At 43.5% G+C, this 21,868-nt stretch overlaps 1 protein-coding gene across 1 annotated transcript; it reads left to right on the forward strand.

The window, feature by feature from the left end:
- The first annotated feature begins 315 nt into the window (after positions 1-315).
- On the forward strand, positions 316-21,537 carry Spty2d1 (SPT2 chromatin protein domain containing 1). Its single transcript, XM_041648878.1, has 6 exons — positions 316-609; positions 10,687-10,801; positions 11,497-13,017; positions 14,636-14,807; positions 16,800-16,877; positions 18,227-21,537. Exons 1-6 carry the CDS (start codon positions 550-552, stop codon positions 18,318-18,320), a joined length of 2,040 nt encoding a protein of 679 aa, XP_041504812.1. The 5' UTR covers positions 316-549; the 3' UTR covers positions 18,321-21,537.
- The last annotated feature ends 331 nt before the right edge of the window (positions 21,538-21,868 follow it).

The raw sequence follows: 21,868 nt of genomic DNA on the forward strand, positions 1-21,868 counted from the left end.
CTCTCGGTTCAGCCGTTGGAACGCTGCCATTTGGAATCTGAATACCCACGCGTGATACCTACAGAACCCACACCTGGAAGGAGGTCACTCCTCTTCTCCCCCACCGGCTGTCCGTCCCCGAGACCCTCTGGCTGCGAAGACGTTCAGGATCGCTCCCGCTCTCGGCCACACCCCTAGCTGCTAATATTGCGTCTGGTTGGCTGACAAAAGCTTCGGTCCCGCCCACTTGAGACAACGCCAGCAGCCACGTACGCATTTTTACGTGTCTCGCCCCCGAAAGCGGAAGTTGCGCAGTCGCGGCTAGCGCTGCGGCGGCGCCGGGCGTGTGTGTTTATATATATATATATACACACACATATATGTGCTGTAGTCAGCTGCAGCGCGGGGGCGGCACACGGCATTAGAAGGCGCCGGAAGTGTCCGTGTCGAGGGGCGGCGGGAGAGGGGCCACCAAGGCAAGCCAGTCAGCGGAGCTGGGCGCAGCGGCGAGACGCGAGTCCGCCGCGTCCCGAGTCCCCGGCCCAGCCGGGCTTTTCTCTTCGGCCAGACATGGACTTCAGGGAAATCCTGCTGATCGCTTCCAAAGGACAAGGTGTCAACCATGTACCGGTGAGTCTCCGGGCTTGCAGTAGGAATCCCGGGCGTCAAGTTCGTATGTGACGGGTGGAACTTCTAAGCAAGTGCCTATCGGCCTCGGAAACTTGGTCTACGCCCTCTTCTGGAGTTTATCCGGAGATGCGAAAGGGGAGCTTTTTGGGGGATTAGTTTCCGCCAAGCCATGTTCCCCGAAAGGTGGAATTTGCGGCTTGGGGGATTTTAGAGTTGCGCAAAGTGGGTGAGTGAGCCGCGCCTGGCAGGATGCTGTCTAGCAGTAGTAGCGCCTGGCTTCGAAAAAAACTTCAGCCCCTATATTGAAGACCAATATAGCCAGAGAGCTCGGGCACTTTAAGGACTTGGCCCGATACAGCTTTTTGGGTCTTTTTGGCGAGTCTAATACCGGTTTCAGCGTGATTTCTTGGAAAGGTTCTCTTGTTCGTGGCCCCACCCACTGAGCCAAAGATATTATCACCTGCCAAAGAGGTGTCTTAAGTAGGGAAGAGAAGTTAGAGCATTTCAGGAAACCCAAGGCCAACTGTGAGCTGACCACGTGGGCTGCGGGTGTGTGGTAGACCTTTTATTTGCCTAAGGTGCGTGATGGATTTCCTGTTCGAGCGGGTTAGGCAAAGCCGATTTCAGCTTTCGTTTCCTAGTGGACTTGCAGATTTTTAGATTCCGTTTGCACAGTTCCAGAGCTAAGTGCTAAAGTGGTCCGACATCTGGTTTCGGGGGTTATAGCTGTTTTGCATAAACTAATCATTTCTGGATCATCAGAAGGTCCCCCAGCACAGCTGTAAACCGATATTTCGCGTTTTGATATTTGCGGTTTGATCAGTGAAGTGTCCAACTCAAAACACCTCTCTTCGATTCAGTCAGCTGAAATTTGAGATCTCACGTGGACTCTTCATTTCCTAGTTTTGTATATTGCAGGTTTTTTTGCCCCTCTCTGAAAGCCTGAACTCTTAGCACTTGAGAGGTACAGGATGATGTTCTCACCAGGTGTTCAAGATCCTTAACTACAAAGCAGTTAGTTGTAAACCAGCCTAAGCTACATGAGCCCATGTCTCTAAATAGCTAAATTAGTGCTACCATCCAGCTCAAGAAGCATTTTGATAAATACACACACACACACACACACACACACCGCTGTGTGTCATGCATAATATGATCTACTTGGCCTAAACCTGATTAGGGAATCAAAGGACTTTGAGTAACTGACAGCATCCCTTTGTGTGCTTGGTCCTCCCCCCCCCCCTTTAGCTATTTCTCCCCTCACCTTCTTGGATCCTATCTGAACTTTAGAGTTCTTAGACCTACCTTTGTTGAGGAAAGCTAACCAGACTAATGATGGGTAAAAGCCAGTAGGTAAACATGTTGGCCTGTCACAGATGTAGGTGTCTGTATCTGGCTGCAGAGCTACAGTTGTTTACCCTTTTCCTGGAGCACTTGGCACTAGAAGTATTCTGCGTGTCAGATTTTCCCCCCACAATTTTGTGATATTTATATAAATATAATGAAATATGAGAATAGGAATGGTGTCTAAACACAAAATTAATCTGTTTCATATGTATGTTTATAATTTATGTAGTTTGGAGATATTTTTAGTTTTTTTATTCTTCGACAATTTCATCTACAAATAATGATAATTATTGTTACCCTCCATTATCCTCTCATCCCTGTCCCACTATACCTCTTTCTCCCACGCCCCTCTCCTACTTTCATGACGTGTGTGAGTGAGGAGTGAGACAGAGAGAGAGAGAAAAAGAGAGAGAGCTCATTGGGTTCGAATAGGGTCACTTGCATGAGCATGCGTGAGCATGGGCAGTTTACCAGAGACTCAACCGCTAAAGAAATGACTCTCCTCCCTGAGCAGCTGCTGCCCCCTAGCTCATCAACCTTTATTTACTATCAAGGAGCAATGAGCCCTGTCTTAAGTTACTTTCCTGTTGCTGTGATAAGACACATGACTGGGCAACATATAGAGCAGTTTATTGTTTACAAGGTCAGAGTTCATGACCATCATGGCACAAAGCATGGCAGCAGGCAGGCAGGGATGGTGCTGGAGTAGAAGCTGAGAGCTAACTGGAAATGTCATCTTATGAAACCCCAAAGCCTAGTGACACAGCTCCACCAACTGGGGACCAAATATCCAAACATGTGAACTCATGGAGGCCATTATCATTAGAACTATCACAGGTCCCATGGGCCCCTCTCCTATACATGATGTTGGGAATGTCAGCTCTATCTTGTGTAGATTTTGTTCAGGTAACCAGAGCTTGAAGATTACTTTCATACAATATTTTTAAAACAATTTTCCTTTTTTTTTTTTAACTTACTTTATGTATGTGGGTGTTTTGTTTTGCCTGCATGTACGATTGTGCAGATGTGCAGTGCAGTGCCCCAGAGTCTAGAAGAGGGCATTAGATCCAGTTGGTCCACGGGTGTTGTGGAAAGATGGGGACAGACCACCGAAGTCTAGTAAACCAGAAACAAACTTTATTCCAGGAAAATAAAATTAAAAAAATAAATCTCCATGGGGCACAAAAAGCTTACCAGCTAGCCGAGACCACAGCCAGCGTTCATTCTCCTAAGGCTGTGGCAAAGGCCAGCTTCCAGACTCCTCCTTTTATAGCAAGCATTAGGCAATAACAAAAGAACTTTTACAGTCTCAAGGTAAAACTCAGACACAAATTGCCCTTCTTTGCAATTTCCATTAACAGAGTTTTTCAGTTAAACTAGTGTTTGTATTTAGTCCATTGTTTACCAAGGCTCTGCACCTCCCCTGCCACTGCCAGTTTCACATGGCAGGGAAGGGTATGGGACAATGTAAAACCAAACAGTCAAAAGTCACGTCCATCCCATCATTTAAAAGTTACCTCAGCTCACATCAATTGCTGGCCATGAGTGGCCAGGGGGTATCTAAAAGCTGATTCTCAGTTTGCAGAGCGACCCTAAGTTTGCAGAGGGCAGCTTCGGCCTCACAAATAGAGCTATAGGTTGTAAAGCGGAGTAAGCTGCTGTTAATAGTTAATCCTTAAGCTGCTGAGAAAGCCGCTGACAGTCTGCTCTCATTCTCCTGGGCTTACAACTTTATTTCTACTTATTTTTGGAATCTACGTTTTTATATTCTTTATTCTTGTACTCTTCAATCTCCTGGAACTGGAGTTACAGAGGATATGTGTGCTAGAAACTGCCCCTCAATCTTCGCAAGAGCATTATGTGTTCTTAAGCACGGAACACTGAGAGTGCCTCTGCGTTAACTTCAGCCCATGGTGTGAAATTTTCAACTTGTGCTGTCCTATTGTTAAAGGGATCAGAGTTTTGAGTTGGGTGTTTCCAGATCCTTGGCCTCTTATCCAAAAAGTTGAAAATAAGGGCACACACATACATTTGCAAAAGAAACATGATGATTTTATTTAGCACAAAGCAATAAGATAATACTTGACAGAACAAGAGTAAAGGTACTCAGGGCCCCAGGATGCAGCCTGGGGAAAAGGGACCTGGTTTACTATGAATGCAGTTAGGGTAGGTTCTTTATCTTGATTGATGGATGGGTTATATAATCATTTCTCTACTGTGCATGTCCCTCCCTATAATGCATCTGATTTTAATTCTGTCCATTCCTCCAATTATGCATAGGCATAAGATGGTAAGTAGAGATTCTCCCTGGGTTACAAGACAATGCAATTTTTCCTTACTGTGCATGCTCTGAAAACCAGTTTAAGCTCAATTGGCCCTTCTAATTGCCAGTACCTGGAAACTGGAAATACTTTTAAATAAAAAATGTAAATTTAGCCAGGCGGTGGTGGCGCACGCCTTTAATCCCAGCACTCGGGAGGCAGAGGCAGGTGGATCTCTGTGAGTTCGAGACCAGCCTGGTCTACAAGAGCTAGTTCCAGGATAGGCTCCAAAACCACAGAGAAACCCTGTCTTGAAAAACCAAAAAAAAAAAAAAAATGTAAATTTGATTGTTACCAGTGGCTGGGAAAGTATCCCATTGTTCAGAGTTGGGAGATCGTGTAACCCATACAAGTGAGGGATTGTGTGGGTCTGAGGTTGCTAGGTACATTGCAGTGGCTATGTGCGCATAGTATGTGCAAGTAGTGGAAGCAGCCTGCCAAGTGCATTGTGCCAGGGTTTGAGAGTAAGCCAAAACCAAGTGGGGTCTCAAACCAAGCTGTCTCCTATGACTTACCTGACTACACTATCAGTCCTCAAAACATCTCAGATTCTGGATCATGTTGGATTCTGAATTTTTGTATTAAGGATGCTCAGCTTGTACTAACATTTCCTTCACTGTTCTTGTTTTGAAATGAAACAATCATCCTAATGTTTTAGTTAAAACAAAGGTAAGATTGCACTATGTGTGTAAGTGTTAGGCACACACTCTTCTCAGTGGAATTCTGAATACAAAAATAACAGCTGATCAAGATGATGCAACCAGTCATTGCCACTGGCTTTTTTTTTTTTTTAAAGACAGGATTTCACTCTGTAGCCTTGGTGGGCCTGTGGTACTCATTATGTAAGCCAGACTAGCCTCAGATCTGCCAGCTTCTGTCTCCCAAGTGCTGGGATGGTTCCTTGTGAAGAATGGTGTGGGTTAACAAAAGTTTTTGCTGCAGTAGTGATTGCTCTACAGAAACTGGATCTTGGCCTTCTGGGAGAGCTGACAAGACATCCCTGGTGTCTCAGCTGCTCTCCAGGGTAGAGCAGTGCTTCTAAACCAGTGCTTTAAGGATGGAAGCTGCCTTTAGGAACTAGGGTTTATGTTTCCCAGCAGGGATTCTGTTGTCTCTCTGCAACACCTTAGAGAATCTCTTTCTAAATAATGGTGATAGCAATTAATATTCGTTGTGCTGAGCCTTTGCCAGGTATTGTTCTAAGCACTTCATATGTTAATTAATTTAGTCGCCGTAATGAGCCTATGAAAGAGATTTTACAGATGACAAAACAGGCCTAGTGCCGGGCGGTGGTGGCACACGCTTTTAATCCCAGCTCTCGGGAGGCAGAGGCAGGCGGATCTCTGTGAGTTCGAGACCAGCCTGGTCTACAGAGCTAGTTCCAGGACAGGCTCCAAAACCACAGAGAAACCCTGTCTCGAGAAAAAAAAAAAAAAAAAAAACAGGCCTAGTGAGGTGAAGAAATTGCCCAAGGCCACGGCAGTGAGTTTTGGGATTGGTTGTACTGAAGGAGGAGGATCTAATCCTGCCCTGTGTTTCAGAGTCCCTGCTCTTACCCCAGACTTTGTTGATTGAAGAGAATGTATTGAGTTTGTCATCTTCATAGATAGAACTCAAGCTCCCTGCCTCAGCTCTTCTTTAATACAGCTTTAAGCGATAATACTCTTGGATATTTATGACGGTCTCAGTATAAAGATGGAAAGGCCAAACCAATAGCATTTAGAAACGGTGGACAGCCCACTCAACCAGACCACTTGAATGGGCCCACCTGATCTTATCTGATCTCTAAAGCTAAACAGGACTGATACTGGTTAGTACATGGATGGAAAACTGGCTGACGGGTGATATTGGAAGTCTGTTCTAAAAGAGTAATCACTCCCCTAAAGGATGGCAAAGGAGAAGAACATAGGGATGATCAGTTGTATTCCTAACTGTCTGGGGTAGATATGCATGGAAATTAGGGAATTCCGTTTAAGATTGGGCTGTGGGCCTGAGAAAACCAGTGTTGGAGTCAAATAGAAAGTGAAGTGTGAAAACATGTTTGGTCCTGAGCCAGAAGACCTGCGTTCAACATGCATTCAGCTACAAAGCCTGTGCTTGAGCACCAGGAAAACAACTACCCTTTTTTTTAAATAAATATTTTATTTATTTATTATGTTTACAATATTCTGTCTGTGTGTGTCTGCAGGCCAGAAGAGGGCACCAGTTCTCATTACAGATGGTTGTGAGCCACCATGTGGTTGCTGGGAATTGAACTCAGGACCTTTGGAAGAGCAGGCAATGCTCTTAACCTCTGAGCCATCTCTCCAGCCCAACAACTACCCTTTTTGAAGGCCGTTTCTAACAAAGAACTCATTTGATGTGCGGGTTTTATGGCAGATTTGAATAATGCACCAAGGGTTGAACCAGGGCCTCCAGCATGCCAGCAAGTTTCCTACTGTTGAGCTATACCCCAACCCTTACTGAATATTTTATAAACCTTGTGATGGTTGATTTTGATGTTTAATATAGCCAACCTGAATAGATGCTCTGGATGTCTTATTCCCTTTTCACCATCCCGCTGAGCTAGCTTAATGCAAAGAGCTGGTTCCTGCATTCATTCTTGACTAATGTCTTGAAAAGGTGTATAAAACTTTGTGGTGCACAGAGAAACCCTGTCTCGAAAAAACCAAAAAAAAAAAAAAAAAACTTTGTGGTGTTGATTAAAGTTAAGAATATATTGTTTGGGGGCTGAAGAGATGGCTCAATTGTTAAGAGTACCGACTGTCCTTCCAGAGGATCTGGGTTCAATTCCCAGCACCCACATGGCAGCTAACAACTGTCTGTAACTCCAAGATATGACACCCTCACACAGAGATACATGCAGGCAAAATACCAATGTACGTAAAATAAATAAATAATTTTTTTTTAAAAAAAAAAAACAATATATTAGCCGGGCGGTGGTGGCGCACGCCTTTAATCCCAGCACTCGGGAGGCAGAGGCAGGTGGATCTCTGTGAGTTCGAGACCAGCCTGGTCTACAAGAGCTAGTTCCAGGACAGGCTCCAAAACCACAGAGAAACCCTGTCTCGAAAAACCAAAAAAAAAAAAAAAAACAAAACAAAACAATATATTGTTTGACTACTCTAACCAATAATAAGTGATGTAAAATCATCAGAAAATTTCTATTTTCTATTACAACAGTCTTGTTTCTCCTAAGGAGCAGTTTGGGGAATAAGGAGGAGTAACATGCTGGTCCTGACTGTGCACTTGCTGAGCAACATTTCCAGACCGCATGCTGCTTCTTAATCTGCTCTCCACAGGATGGTTTCAATGGGAGGAGTATGTTTTTAAATGGCTTGATGTTTTCTAAACCTGTTTGTTGGTTTTAGAGTTACAAAATCTTGGCAAAATCTCTGTTGCTATTCCAAATGACAGCAATGCCACCATTGGGGATCATTCATGGGGTCCTACAGAGTGATGAAGTTGGCTTTGCAGGATGGTAAAACAGATATGTTTAGGATAAAGGAAACGTGTCTGGCTGCTTCTCATAAAACCCAGACAATGAAGGGGTCTGGTGCTTTGGAATCAAGAGTCAGAATTGATGCGTACACCTTGGTGTGCTGTTGCTGCTGCCATCTACGACGGGCCAAATGACTCTTCTGTCTTAAAGAGAACATAGTGTGCTCCAGCCTCAGGCTTTTTTTTTTTTTTTAAATCATGCTTTACTGTGAGGTGGGGAAAAATTGTCCATCAAAACATATTTTAATCTTTGATGCTTGCATGCTTGCAGCCCTTTTTGGAAAGGTCTACTGAGTTTAGTGTTAAAATATATGATCATAGCCATGTGGTGGTGTACACCTTTAATCCCAGCACTCAGGAGGCAGAGGCAGATGGATCTCTGTGAGTTTGAGGCCAGACTGGTCTACAGAGTGAGTTCCAGGACAGCCAGGGCTACACAGAGAAACCCTGTCTCAAAAAAAAAAAAAAAAAAAAAAAAAAATACCCAAGAGAAGTTTAAATGTACATCTGCCTAAAACTGCATACAAATGTCCCAACAGCATTTTTTATGAAGGCAAAAACAAATGGAAATCATCCAGATGGCCAACTGGTGAACAGATAAGTAATAGGGTATGGATGTATGCCCTGCAATATTACTCAGCTATTGAAGGAGATGGAGATAGGAAGTTCACTAATGGTTGCCAGACCCATCACTTAAGTAAGTGATTTCTTTTTGAGGTGGTTATAATATCCTGAAAACCAGAGATGATTGCTGTGAAACTCTGAATATACCAAAAATCATTTCAGTTGTGATGCTGCCTGCGAGCTGTGTGACACTTAAATCAGGTGTCGTTTATATTCATAATATTCCTGCAGGAAAGAGTTCTCAATTCAGTTTACAAAGATGTGGACTAACTAAGGAATCTGATTGTGTCCTAGCTTGGGTGACTAGAAAACAATTGGAACTGTCTTGGGATTTCTCCGTCAGGAATGAGTCAGTTGTCAACATGCCATCATGCAGGATTTTCAGGTTGGATGAGGCTTGCCCGTCTTGGCCAGCTGCTTTTTCAGTTGCAAGTTGAGCTTATTTCATGATACATTGTATCAATAGAGGAGAGGAAAAGAAAAAGACACATTGTATCAATAGAGGAAAGAAGAAAAACATACATTGTATCAATAGAGGAAAGAGAGACAAGAAAAAAGATACATTGTATCAATAGAGGAAAGGCAAGACAAAGATACATTGTATCTGGCAGCAGTACACCTTGAGTTTAAGATACATTGTATCAATAGAGGAAATAAAAGAAAAAAGATACATTGTATCTGGCAGCAGTACACCTTGAGTTTAAGATACATTGTATCAATAGAGGAAATAAAAGAAAAAAGATACATTGTATCTGGCAGCCCGATAGTAAGCAGATCCTTCAGCTTCCTTCCAAGGGTGGGCATACAGAGGATGGGAGAACATGGGAGAACAAACTCATACGCTGGATGGGGAGGCGTTGGGGTTTACAGACTGCTGGCTTTTCCCACAAAGATGACTTTCTTTTATTATCATCACAGACAAGATTTAGTACATAAAAAGGATGTCTGCCTCATATAACAGAAGAGGGGGGACACTTTAAGACTCTTGTTTTTAGGGATGGAATGAAGTCTAGTAGTAGAGTACCTGTATGTGTGAGACTGTCTTATTCAGTTCTGTAATTAAAAAAAAAATTGCTGGCCCATAGATTTATGTCCCATGTCCCAGAGATGAGGATTAGCTGTTTACCGTGCTTCTTTAGTAGTAGATACTTAAGACATTGAAATATTTTTCTTTCAGGGCTCAATCATTCATTTTCTTTATGCAGTTACTTAAAAACCAAAGTCCAGGAAAACACCATCTGTGCCTGTGTGGTACTGGTGATCTTGGTAATACGGAAACAGAACTTGTGTAGCAAATTAATATTTCACAAATTTAAATGCTGCAGTTAAAGATTACTGGGTCCTTTGTTTAGATTTGTTTTTCTTACTCTTTCCTACCTCATTTTCTGCAATACTGAGAATTGAACTCAGAGCTGCGCACAAGCACTGGCAGACAAGCACTCTGTCACTGAACTACATAGACTGTATATTGTTGGGTCCAGGGGGGTCACACAAAGATGGGAAAACCTTTCTAACACCAAGTCTAATGAACCAGAATCAGACTTTATTCCAGAAACCAGATCCCAGGAAAACCAGGAGCAAACTTAAAAATTAAAAAATAAATAAATAAACACCGCAGGGCACAGAAGCGCATCAGCTAGCTGAGACCACAGCCAGAGATGGTGTTTGTTAGGCTGTGGCAAAAGGCCAGTTTCCAGAACCCATCTTTTTATAGTAGGGACACCAAGCACTAGGTCTGAACAAAGGAATTTTTATGATAAGCCTCCATTGGTCAAACCAGGTGTTTGCACACCGTGTTCACTGTTTCTCCTGGTTCCTCCAGGCAGTTATACTGAAGCCCCATGCCTCCCCTTTAACAGTGCCAGTTTCCCATAACAGACACAGGTGCCTAACACATCTCTGTTTCCTAAGGGTTAACCCAGTTCATCAAGGATGGCCAGGACACTACTCAGTTTTCTACAGTTTTCTGTACTAGTAGTCTCTACTACAGTTTTCAGAGAGAAACTCCGGCCTTGTAAATAGAACAGCCAGTTGTAAAATGAAATGACCTAGGCTGATGGCTTCTTAAGCCTCTGAGAAAATAGCTCACTGTGAACGATTGATCCTTGATCTGCTGAGAAAGCTGCTGATAGTCTGTTCTCATTCTCCTAGACTAAGAACTTCATATTTCTTTATTTTTACATTCTTATTTCTGGAATCTACATTTTTATTTGTTTATTCTTGGACTCTTCATATATCCTTAAAGTTGAATTGCTTATAGCTCTTATACTGCTTTTGTTTTTAGAAAAGGTACAGTTTGGCAGTGGGGCCTCCCAAGAAAGACCCAAAAGTAAAAGGTGTCCAGTCGGCAGCTGTGCAAGCTTTCCTTAGGAGGAAAGAAGAAGAGCTTAGACGGAAAGGTATGTGCTTGTGTTGTGTCTCTTAGTCTCAGTGTCTGCCACCAAAGCCATCCTCGACTCAACAGTGTGTGTTTGTAAAAATGTCGAAACAGACTAATAAATTTGGGGGAGATTTTCTGAACATATACATAGGTGCCTGTTCATAGGTTAACTATTTGTATTGTTTTATCTGCCCCTGTCCCTCGAGGCTTCGTGGAGCCAGGCATAGTGATGTTCACCTGTTGCCTCAAGTATTCACTGGGCTGAGGCATGGTGATGGTTCCTTGAGCCCATGAGCTTGAGAGCAGCCCAGACAACATAGCAAGGCCTTATGTCTTGAGGAGAGAGGTGAAAAGGCCTGGTGTAGTGACCAACTAACTCTCCATAACAAGTCTTCATTCTTTACCTTGGTCCTGACATTGGTTTAGGTATTCATTGGTTCATTCTTAAGGTCAGTGGGTCCTGGTGTTCCATTAACTTGGTGTATTTATGAGCCATTTTTTACATATAAAACAAACCAAGTCCTTTACTTGTTTACACATAAAGAAAGAGAAGCTCATATAGGACCCACTTGTGTAAAAATTTCTCTATTTTGTTAGATGACTTCCTCATTTGGCTCCTGGATATCTCAACGTTGTCCGTGTTTTGACTGTGGCTGGTGTCACATGAGCTGTCCTGAGACTTTGCAACAGTGTGTTCTTGTTCTGTTCTTTCAGCCTTAGAAGAGAAAAGGAGGAAGGAAGAACTAGTGAGAAAACGAATTGAGCTCAAACATGACAAGAAAGCCAGAGCTATGGCCAAGAGGACAAAGGACAATTTTCATGGCTATGATGGGATTCCTGTGGAGGAAAAGACAAAGAAGAGGCAGATAGCAGAAAGCCGCCAAAACCAGGGAACTGACCCAGAGTATGAGGTGGAGGAGGAAGAGTTCCTAGACTACAGTCAGGATGAGTTGGAGCAGGACTTCGAGGAGGAGCAAGAGCCTCTCAAAGCTGAAAGCAAACCAAAGGCCCCCCTTAAAAGTGCCCCTCCACCCATGAACTTCACTGACTTGCTGAGGTTAGCTGAGAAGAAGCAGTTCGAACCAGTGGAGATCAAGGTAGCGAGGAAAGCTGAGGAGCGGCCCATGACTGCAGAGGAACTCAGGGAGCGAGAGTTTCTTGAACGAAAGCATAAGAAAAAGAAAACTGAGACCGATGCCAAACTACCTCCGCCCGTGTCCAAAAGGACCCCCTCTCATCGAGACAGTGTGGGCACAAAACCCAGCAAGGGTTCTGGGGACAGGCAGCCTTCTTCCAAAGGATTGCTGTCTCCTCATGCTGAGAAGAAACCCAGACCCAGCACAGCCAGTGAAAAGCAAGTAGCTTTGTCTTCATCCAAATCCATGCCAGGAGAGAGAACCAAGGCAGGATCTGGCAGTAGCTCCCAGGCCTCACACAACAGACCTGTCTTCAATGGGGCTGGAAAGCCCCACCCCAGCACCTGTTCCCCAAGTGTCCCAAAGACTGCTGCTAGTGGGACTCAGAAACCTGCTTCTGAGCACAAAGCCAAAAAACCTCTTCCTTCTCATCCCAGCCATTCCAAACCTGGGCCCACAGTCTTCTCACACAGCAAAGCTAAGAGTCCAGGTATCAGACAGTCAGGCAGCAACACTGACTCAGCTTCTGGACGACCCAGCCCAGGGACAGCTCGGCCCACAGTTAGTTCTGGCGCTATGCCCAAGCGCCAGAATGGTAGCTCCAGCTCAGGACCCGAGCAATCTGTCAGTGGGATCAGAAAGCTGGCCAGCAATCCGCATCCCTCTGGACGAACAGTCAATGGCACAAATGGTCCTGGACGACCTGCCAGCAGCTCCACTGGCCCTGGGCGACCCATCAGTGGCCCCGGTGGTTCTGGAAGACCTTTGAGCAGTTCTGGAGGTCCTAGGCGGCCTGTAAACAGTCCACATGACATTCGACGACCAGTGAGCAACCAAGGTCCCCCTGGGCGGTCAGTTGGTGGCCCTGGGAGGTCTATAAGTGGTTCCGTTCCAGCTGGACGGACTGTCAGTTCAGGCCCTGGAAGACCAGTGAGCAGCTTAGGACCTGGACGAACAGTTGGTAGCCCAGGCCTCCCCATAAAACCCAAGTGCACTGTTGTCTCAGAAACAATTTCTTCAAAGAATATTATTAGTCGGTCAAGCAATGGACAGATAAATGGAATGAAGCCTCCCATGTCTGGCTACAGATCTGCCCCAGGTAAAATATCACCATGGCATTGGGAAAGTACCTAACTTTGTATGACCAGGAACCCTGCAACCACGTCCTCGTGCCCTGTAATGTACTGACTGTTGATAGTAGACAAGAGGCTTGTCTGGGATCCGTTGTTTACTCCCACCTTGTTCTCTCACGTGTAGCAAATTTGACTGGTTTGTGAGAGCAATGGCTGGTGGCTTGGTGGATAGGATAGTGTTTTACTTGAAGACCGTGAGGTTTAAAGATGAGAGAATAATTATGAGCGTGAAGCCTTGGTGCTCCGTTCCCCAGCGGATGCTCGTTGGCACCTGTTGTGCCCCAGCTGCTATTTTAGACTGTCCTGAGTTCTGTTCCTGTAGTAGGCACAGCGAAGAGCCTTGCTGCTGGTGCTTTAGGAATCTGCCATCTCCAAGTTTGGAGTCTCTGATGGGCCCCGCCAGCTGCTTCCTGTAGACACTGCATGCTGCATAGGTACTTGCTAAAGTATTTGTTGGGATCCATAGAGAGGATAAAAAGAAACCAACGCCCAAATCCCTTGCTTTCGATTTCAGAGACTAGAAGAAAGTTGTTCTCAGATACTGTCTGTTAAGTGTCTTTTGCAAAGTTGTTCTTTGGGTTTTTTTTTTTCTTTGTTGTTTTTGTTGAGGGACTGAGGAAATTAATGTTTTAGTTTGTTTTTTTAAGAGAAGGTAGCCCATGTTGGCTTGGAACTTACTGTACAACTGAGGGTGACCTTTGATGTCTGGTACCCTGTCTCTACCTCCTGAGTGCTGGGATTACAAGTGTGTACCACCACTGGTCTGCTATAGTGCTAGGACACAAGCCCAGGGCTTCATATATCCTGGCAAGCTCTCTGCTGAGCTACCTCCCCGGGTCATTTTTTTACTTTCAGTCATTAGGATAAAAATACAATAATAAAGTGAGTTTTTCTTACAGTCATACTTTTTACTCTCTTTGAACAATTATAATTCTGAAAATGATTTATACTTGGGACTTTTTCTTTTCTCAGGTATGGTCTTGCTGTGTTGCCTGGAGCGTCTTAAAACTGCTGGCTCAGGCTCCAAGCCCATATAGCTGTAGCTAAGGCATGTGCAGGACTTAGAATTTTTAAGAGAAATACAGGAAAAATAGGGAACTACTTTCAGTATCTTCATTTGTTAGAATTAAAAATTGATTCTGTGGCAGTTTGTAACGACCCAGTTCCAGAAATATTACTTATCTTTTAAGTACCAGAAGTATGTATAACTAAGCTAGAAAGCATGACAAGCAACCAGGCTCAGTCCCTCCAGATACTTCATCCAACAGGGATGTGCACCCTGTGCTGAGCACCAGCTGGATGCTCTGCTTCAGCCGCACCTCTGTTTTGATTTCCCAAGACAGGGTTTCTCTGTGTAGCCCTGACTGTCCTGGAACTCGCTCTGTAAACCAGGCTGGCCTTAAACTCACAGAGATCTATCTGCTCATCTCTGCCCCCTGAGTGTTGGGATTAAAAGTATGGGCCACCACTACCCTGCTAGGGATGCCATATTACTATTTGTTTCTCTGAACTCCATGTGATATAGTCCACTGCAAGGAATACTTTGCCATACAATGTACTTAAAAGTCATGGCTTTGTGCTTAGGTCCTCAAAGGCTCCCCTTCCCGACTGGCTACAAAAGACCTCGAGAGTATGAAGATGATGATGATGATGATGAATATGACTCAGAAATGGATGATTTCATCGAAGATGAAGGAGAACCTCAGGAAGAAATATCCAAGCACATTCGGGAAATCTTTGGCTATGACCGAAAAAAGTAAGCTGAAGGTTTACCTAAAATATCAACTTTTTGTCGTTTGTAGGAGAGAAACATTAACAGTGGAGGCATTGAGTGCTTAGTTAGGAACCGTTAGGTGGTGGAGGTCCTAAAATGATTTAGTCTTAGAGCAGGTGCTGATTAGTTTTTAATGTCATCTTGACATAGTCTAGAGTTACTTGGGAAGTGAGACCTTGAATTGAGAAATGCTCACTGCCAGACTGGCCTCTGGGCAACCTGTGGCACATTTTCTTAATGTGGGCCGACACTGCCCACAAAAAAGGCTGAGCCAGCCATGCTGGTGCAAACTCTGGAGGCAGAGAGAGGCAGGTGGATCTCAGTGAGTTCAAGGCCAGCCTGGTCTACAAAGTGAGCTCCAGGACAGCCAGAGCTACACAGAGAAACCCGTCTCTAAAAACCCTTAAAGAAACAGAGAAGGTGGCCTGAGTAAGCCATGAGGAGCAAGCCAGTGAGCAGCCTCTGCATTAGTTCCTGCCTCTAGTTCTTGGCTTGCCTTCCCTGGATAGTGGATTTAAAAGTTGTAAATAAAATAAGCCCTTTACTTCCTGGGTTGGTTTTGCTCCCAGCAATAGAAACCTTAACTAAGGCACAAAATAGTTTCTGGTGAATTCAGAGTGTTTGGTGATGTTTGCTTGTGAACTGCTTTCTTTAAAAGAGGGGGTAAAGCGGCCTCGTGTAATACAAATAGATGGGCTTTGAAGTCAGAAAGTCATTCTGGTAAGACACCTGCTTTTCCTTTTTTCCTTTTTCTTTCTGTTTTTTTGTTTTGTTTTGTTTTGTTTGTTGGGGGGGTTGGCGGTTTCGAGACAGGGTTTTTCTATAGTTTTGGAGCCTGTCCTGGAACTTGCTCTGTGGACCAGGCTGGCCTCGAACTGACAGAGATCTGCCTGCCTCTGCCTCCCGAGTGCTGGGATTAAAGGCATGCGCCGCCACCACCCGGCAATACCTTCTTTTCTTGGGTGTAATGTTTTGGTACCCAGGAAGGTGGACCCTGGTCACTAGTATGGGACTATCACTATTATTGATGCGTCTAGGAGCTTATTAAAACTGCAGCGTCTCAGGCCCCAACCTTAGTCCTGTTGAATGCACGTGTTTTTTATAAAGTCCCCAAGTAAGGCTTTGTAAGCCATTAATATAAAGAAATAAAGCTTCACCGTGTACCTGTGAGGTAAACACTTTGGAAGTATTGCCGTATGTGCGTAGGACAGATGAGACCGGTCACATTTCCTCTGACATCTTTAGAAGCCCCTCTGAAAAGCTCGGCCATCTGCAAGGCTTTAACATCTGGGGCTCTTGAGTGGGAGGAAGGTCAAGTTGCTCTAGAGCTGAAGTCGGAGCTGGTGAATTCAGGGCAGCCTGGGAAGCAATGACACTTGCTTAAGTTTGTTTCTGGTCACACCGTTGACTGACTTGTTTACTGTTGGAAGTTCTCACTCCACTGGGTCATAACGGTCTAGTGAGATTAATATGTATCGATTTTCATATTGTGCTTCCAGGATTTTAATGTAAGGTATTAAATGAATGTAGCTGGTTGAAGAAGCCTTGTTGGGTTTGGTGCTTTTGTTAATGCTGGGCTCAGGAAGAGTTGTCTTGTAAGGATCTACAGCTCATTTAATGTCTTTACTGAAAAAACAACTTCTACCCATTGTCTGGCCTTTTCACTCCCAAACAAGGTGGGAAGAATCCTAAAACCGAGTTGTTTAGTGTTAAGTAGGTTTGGTTTGGTTTGGTTTGGTTTAATGAGGATATAGCTCTATAAGAAAATTGAATTTCTTGCCAGGCGGTGGTGGCACACGCCTTTTAATCCCAGCACTTGGGAGGCAGAGGAGGGTGGATCTCTGTGAGTTCAAGGCCAGCCTGGTCTATAAGAACTAGTTCCAGGACAGGCTCCAAAACTACAAAGAAATCCTGTCTCAAAAAAGAAAAAGAAAATTGAATTTCTGTTCATTTTTTACTTTGCTTTCTTGCCAGATATAAAGATGAAAGTGACTATGCCTTACGTTACATGGAGAGCAGCTGGAAGGAGCAGCAGAAGGAGGAAGCCAAGAGGTGAGCAAGAGACTTGGGTACATTATGTAATTTTATGTTAAAAAGTCTGAAAAGGTTGCAGCTGCGGGGCTTGGAATGGGGGTCAGACCACATGGTTCTCTGGATGATACTGCTACTGGCTGGCTGTGAAAGCCTTAGACAAATTCCTTTGCCTGTCTAAGGTTTTCCCATTTGTAAAATGAGAGTATATTGCTTTACTCATTCAAGCATTGTAAGGATTAATATGTAGCCAAAGTGGTTGTAGTATCTCATGGGTAATGTACACTGAAATCAGAGGCCTCTGAGTCTGCCATGGACTGTGTTTTCTTGCCCATCAGACTTGTCTCAGTCTTGGAACTTGTAATTTTGCTGTCTCAGGAACCTAGGAGCAGCAGATTAGATTACCTCTACCTCCTTCTTGTATAGCTACCCAGTCATGAGCTCCTGAGAGTTTCCTGAGTAAGGATGATAAAGGATTACTTTGCTTATAGTGTTAACGGTTTCCTATTGCAGAGAAATAATTCACCTCAGTCCCAACACAAACAGCTTTCTTTCTTTTGACTCTCCCTCCTGTAACTACATAAAATGTCAAAATAAGTTTAAGTGTTTTTTAAAAGGATAGAAAGATGGCTCAGTGCTTAAGAAGGAGAACCTGCTTGCTCTTGTAGAGAACCTGAGTTCAGTTCCCTACACCCACATCAGGTGGCTCAGAACTGCCTGCGACTCCAGCTTCATAGAATCTGCCCAGTTCTGGCTTAGACAGGCATCTGCATTCGCGTGCACATACCTACACCTTTTTTTTTTTTTTTTTTTTTGGTTTTTCAAGACAGGGTTTCTCTGGCTTTGGAGCCTGTCCTGGAACTAGCTCTTGTAGACCAGGCTGGTCTCGAACTCACAGAGATCTGCCTGCCTCTGCCACACGAGTGCGTGCGCCACCATCGCCCGGCTACCTACACCTTAAGCTTAAAAAACAAATAAAAAAAAAACAGGATCTCTCTATGTAGTCCTGGCTGTCCTGGAACTCAGGGATTCACTGCCCAAGTGCTGGGATTGAAGGTGTACACCACCTTGCCTGACTTCAATCTTCTTTTTAATTTGAGATAAATTTATATTTTATTAATTTAAATGTGGATATTAAGGCTTTTTTGTGATATCTGTTGTAAAAATCTTTATTCTACATTGTGTTTGTGACCCCGCTTTAAATTGTGTATTGCATGTGTGTGTGTATATGTATATATGTGTATATAAATGTCTCCCTTTTACATGAGCAAACTCATCAGCACAAGCCACACGAAAGATACCATTCTTGCTTTTTAACATTGTAATTTTGTGTGTATTAACAAATACCCTTTAAAACCATTTCTCCATAGTTTAAGACTAGGTATGCAAGAGGACTTAGAGGAAATGAGACGTGAAGAAGAAGAAATGAAACGTCGAAAGGCCAAGAAGCTGAAGCGACATTAGCTGCTACTGAATGTGTGGATCTGGGACCCTGCTGCAAGGATTCCTGCCTTCAGACTGAGCAAGCCCTTACCCTTTAGATCGACACCCGGACACTCAGGAAGGAATGCATACTGTCCTGTCATCTGAGTGTACAGTGTTCTTCGACAGTCCAGGGTGGGATCTGTAATGCAGATGATACGATGCTTGCCGTGTGCTCTGATGACATTAACGATTCACAGGTGCCGGCTTGATCATGATGAGCTATGCACGCTACTGTGGGGCCACTTACCAGTCAGCTGGTCTTTTATTGTTCCTTTGCTACTTTAAAAGGAGAAAAAGATTGATGTGTGAGTGGGGTGCTGCCCAGATCTCAGTAATACTTGTCTTTAGGAAGGGCCTTGCACTTCTGTGAATGCTGCCAGCAATAAAGTGACCTGTCCCAGTCTATGAATTGAAAACCCAGGAAAGAGTAGGCTTTATAATATTACATGAATGTCACCCTTGTGACTTTGACATACAAAATAGAATTATATTGTATTCAGCATTATTTGTAGATTGGATGCTAAGCATTCTTAATTTGTATGATTAGGTGATAAAATTTTTCTAAGTTAAAATATAAATTTTTCCAGAATAAGAAACAGTCTTTTCTAGTTTTCCTTTCAGGCTTCCTGTCACACTGACCTTAGTATGAAGTAGATAAGGCCCTTACTATTCTGTTGGTTGTTTTGTTTCTTTGTCTTCTTTCTTCCTTTTATTAAAGAAAGATGGCTATTTGGATATTAGATTTGAAAGAGTAATGGTTTAAAAAATCAGCAAGTGACATGTGTTGTGCCCTCTGCTCTACTCCCCACTCAGAAAGCTATTCTGGGACCCTAAGGTGCCCTGTACCTCTTGATGTTAATAACATTGCATTTGTAGCTTAAATTTCTTAGAAAATGTTAATGACCAAAAAAAGCAGAAACTAAGTATTTAGTGTATCAAGAAGAGGACCGCCTTCCCCTTTGTCCGTGTTGCACTTTGATCTCTAACTATGCACTGTGGTGAAAGTTTTCCTGTTGTTGGTGATTCACTGAGCTGTGAAGCTTCTGGCCTTCTCAAAAGTCAGGCCTACAGACTTTCTGTCACTTAAGCCTAGAGTCCATCCGGGCTGATCTAGGGTCTAGCTGGAAGGAAGCCATGTCTTAAGGATAGTCAGCAACAGAGAAAGAGATAGGATGCTAGAGACCCGAGAGTTGGAAGCAGTCAGAATTTGGTCTGTGGGGCAATTCCACAGTGAATCTGGCTTCTTCAGCTCTTAAGCCATGAGGGATGGGGTGCTGGAGAGGCTGGTCTACAAAGAGCTCTTGCTTTTCAACAGGTCCAGACTTTATGTCTTTGTCTATGATGTCTTCATTCTCTAAGCTTGAATATTATGAGTGATCATTTTTAGCCTTCCTTTGTGGGACCATTGACCCAGTCCTTAAAACTTAGTCATTTTGAATTGAGTTTCAAACTCAATTCAAAAGTGCAAGGATTAAATTTTAGATGGTATATGACATCCTAACTCACCATGTAAATTTGGTTTTTTGGCTTTTTTTGTGTTGGTGGTGGTTTTTTGTGGGGAGGGGAAGGGGGTGAGACAGGGTTTCTCTGTGGAGCTTTGGAGCCTGTCGTGGAACTAGCTCTTGTAGACCAGGCTGGCCTCAAACTCACAAAGATCTGTCTGTCTCTGCCTCCCGAGTGCTGGGATTAAAGGCGTGCGCCACCACCGGCCGACCCCTATCCCACTGTTAAAGGGAGTATGATATCCTACTTGATAAAGCGGGATCGGAACGTTATTTTATTTGCTATCACTTGTGCCCGGCCCCTATCCCACTGTTAAAGGGAGTATGATATTCTACTTGATAAAGCAGGATCGGAACGTTATTTTATTTGCTATCACTTGTGCCCGGCCCCTATCCCACTGTTAAAGGGAGTATGATATTCTACTTGATAAAGTAGGATCGGAACGTTATTTTATTTGCTATCACGTGTGTGCTTTCCCCTCCATGATTTTTCTTGAATAACCTTTCAATATTCGTTCTCTGGAAGCTGTAACTGCAGTCAAGGTTTCTGGTGACTGAAAGCACTGTACTCAGTTACAGGGTGCAGCTGTTTGCACAGGAAGGAGCCATCATGCTGGATTAAAGTTTCAGAACTTGGTAAAGAGTCAGGTTGTGATGTCTGTCATGTCTGAATGCATTTCTGTTAACAGATATGCATCGACTTTTATGTTGAAAAAAAACACAGGAAAGAAAGACTGTGAGTCCAAATTGTGTCTTCCATTTTGCTCCTCTGTGTTTCCTGACCACCGAGAAAAGCTTACAAAGCCGGGAGGAAACAGGAGCAGGCTATTCTTTTTTCAAGGTTTACAAATTAAGTGCTTGATTTTTAATGTATGCTCTCTACTGTCTGGATTTTCAGATTTGATTCACTATTTGAAGATGTGCCTTTTATTGGGTGATGTTAATTCTCGAATGTAGTAACGTTCCACAATTGTAATGTTACATGATCATGGGTGTGGCATTCTCTAACAAATTATGTGACAAGAAAGTAGTTTTCATAAAACTTGCGGCTCTGATTGCACAGTCCCACTTGCTAAAGCCAAGGGCACTTTGTGTTAAGGCTCCTTGAGAGCTGGTCTTTGTGCTTTCTCTGCAGTGGATGCAGTTGTGTCCACTTAGAGGCAGGGTACCACATGTCACGGGCAGCCCTGTGTGTGCCAAGAGAAAGTTCAAAGACTCAACAGAAAGCCTACGGGAACACGGAATTTCATTTTTGTAATGGTAACCCCCAAGATTTTCTCCAAGAAATAAATTATTTTGTATTTTATAACTTAAAAGCAGCTAGTAGTACATTTCCGAGATATAGCAGAAGACCAAAACATTTTGGAAAGAGAATAAATATATGCAGAGAGACTGGTTGTTTTATTTTCAGTGTGCTGATTAGACTATTTATTTTGTGAGTGGATGTGATGAAATACATATTCAGGTGTTTAGTGTATGATTAAAAGTGAAATATAGATTTCTTTGGAGTTATTAAATCCATAATGTCTTTTACATAATGGACAAATCAAATGTAAAAGAAGAAAACTTGGACATAGCTTAGCTTGTTTTCTGGTGCTGTTGACCTGCAGAAGAATATACTTTTGCATATACAGGTGAATGTTTTGCAATTTATGTATACAAGAAATTGTAGGCATTAAAATATTTTATTGATATTTTTACTGGTTTTCATTCATTGATCAAAACTTGAAGCTACTCCTTATCACCTGGAACACTGCTAGCTAGAACGTCTGTAGACTTGTTAGGTTCGGAGATCGGGCTTGTCCCTTATATACTTGTGACTGACTGTTCAAGCTACCACTGATTTCTCTTCCACCACCTAGAGTGTCTAGAACAGAGTGCACTGTGTTCTCAGACATCAAGTTTAAAAAACTGGAAATGCACGCCTTTAATCCCAGCACTTGGGAGGCAGAGGCAGGAGGATCGCAGTGAGTTCGAGGCCAGCCTGGTCTACAAAGTGAGTTCCAGGACACGCAGGGGCTACAC

Source organism: Microtus oregoni, unplaced genomic scaffold (genome assembly GCF_018167655.1).
Source record: "Microtus oregoni isolate MIOR12 unplaced genomic scaffold, Mior012 000000F_ref0000247, whole genome shotgun sequence".
NCBI lineage: Eukaryota > Metazoa > Chordata > Mammalia > Rodentia > Cricetidae > Microtus > Microtus oregoni.

What these genes read in the sequence shown, in the direction of transcription:
- Spty2d1 (XM_041648878.1), top strand. Translation starts at nt 550, where the DNA reads ATGGACTTCAGGGAAATCCTGCTGATCGCTTCCAAAGGACAAGGTGTC. An exon ending in AGAAGAGCTTAGACGGAAAG is followed by an intron (nt 10,802 to 11,496) that starts GTATGTGCTTGT and finishes CTGTTCTTTCAG; the next exon opens with CCTTAGAAGAGAAAAGGAGG. An exon ending in TTTGGCTATGACCGAAAAAA is followed by an intron (nt 14,808 to 16,799) that starts GTAAGCTGAAGG and finishes CTTTCTTGCCAG; the next exon opens with ATATAAAGATGAAAGTGACT.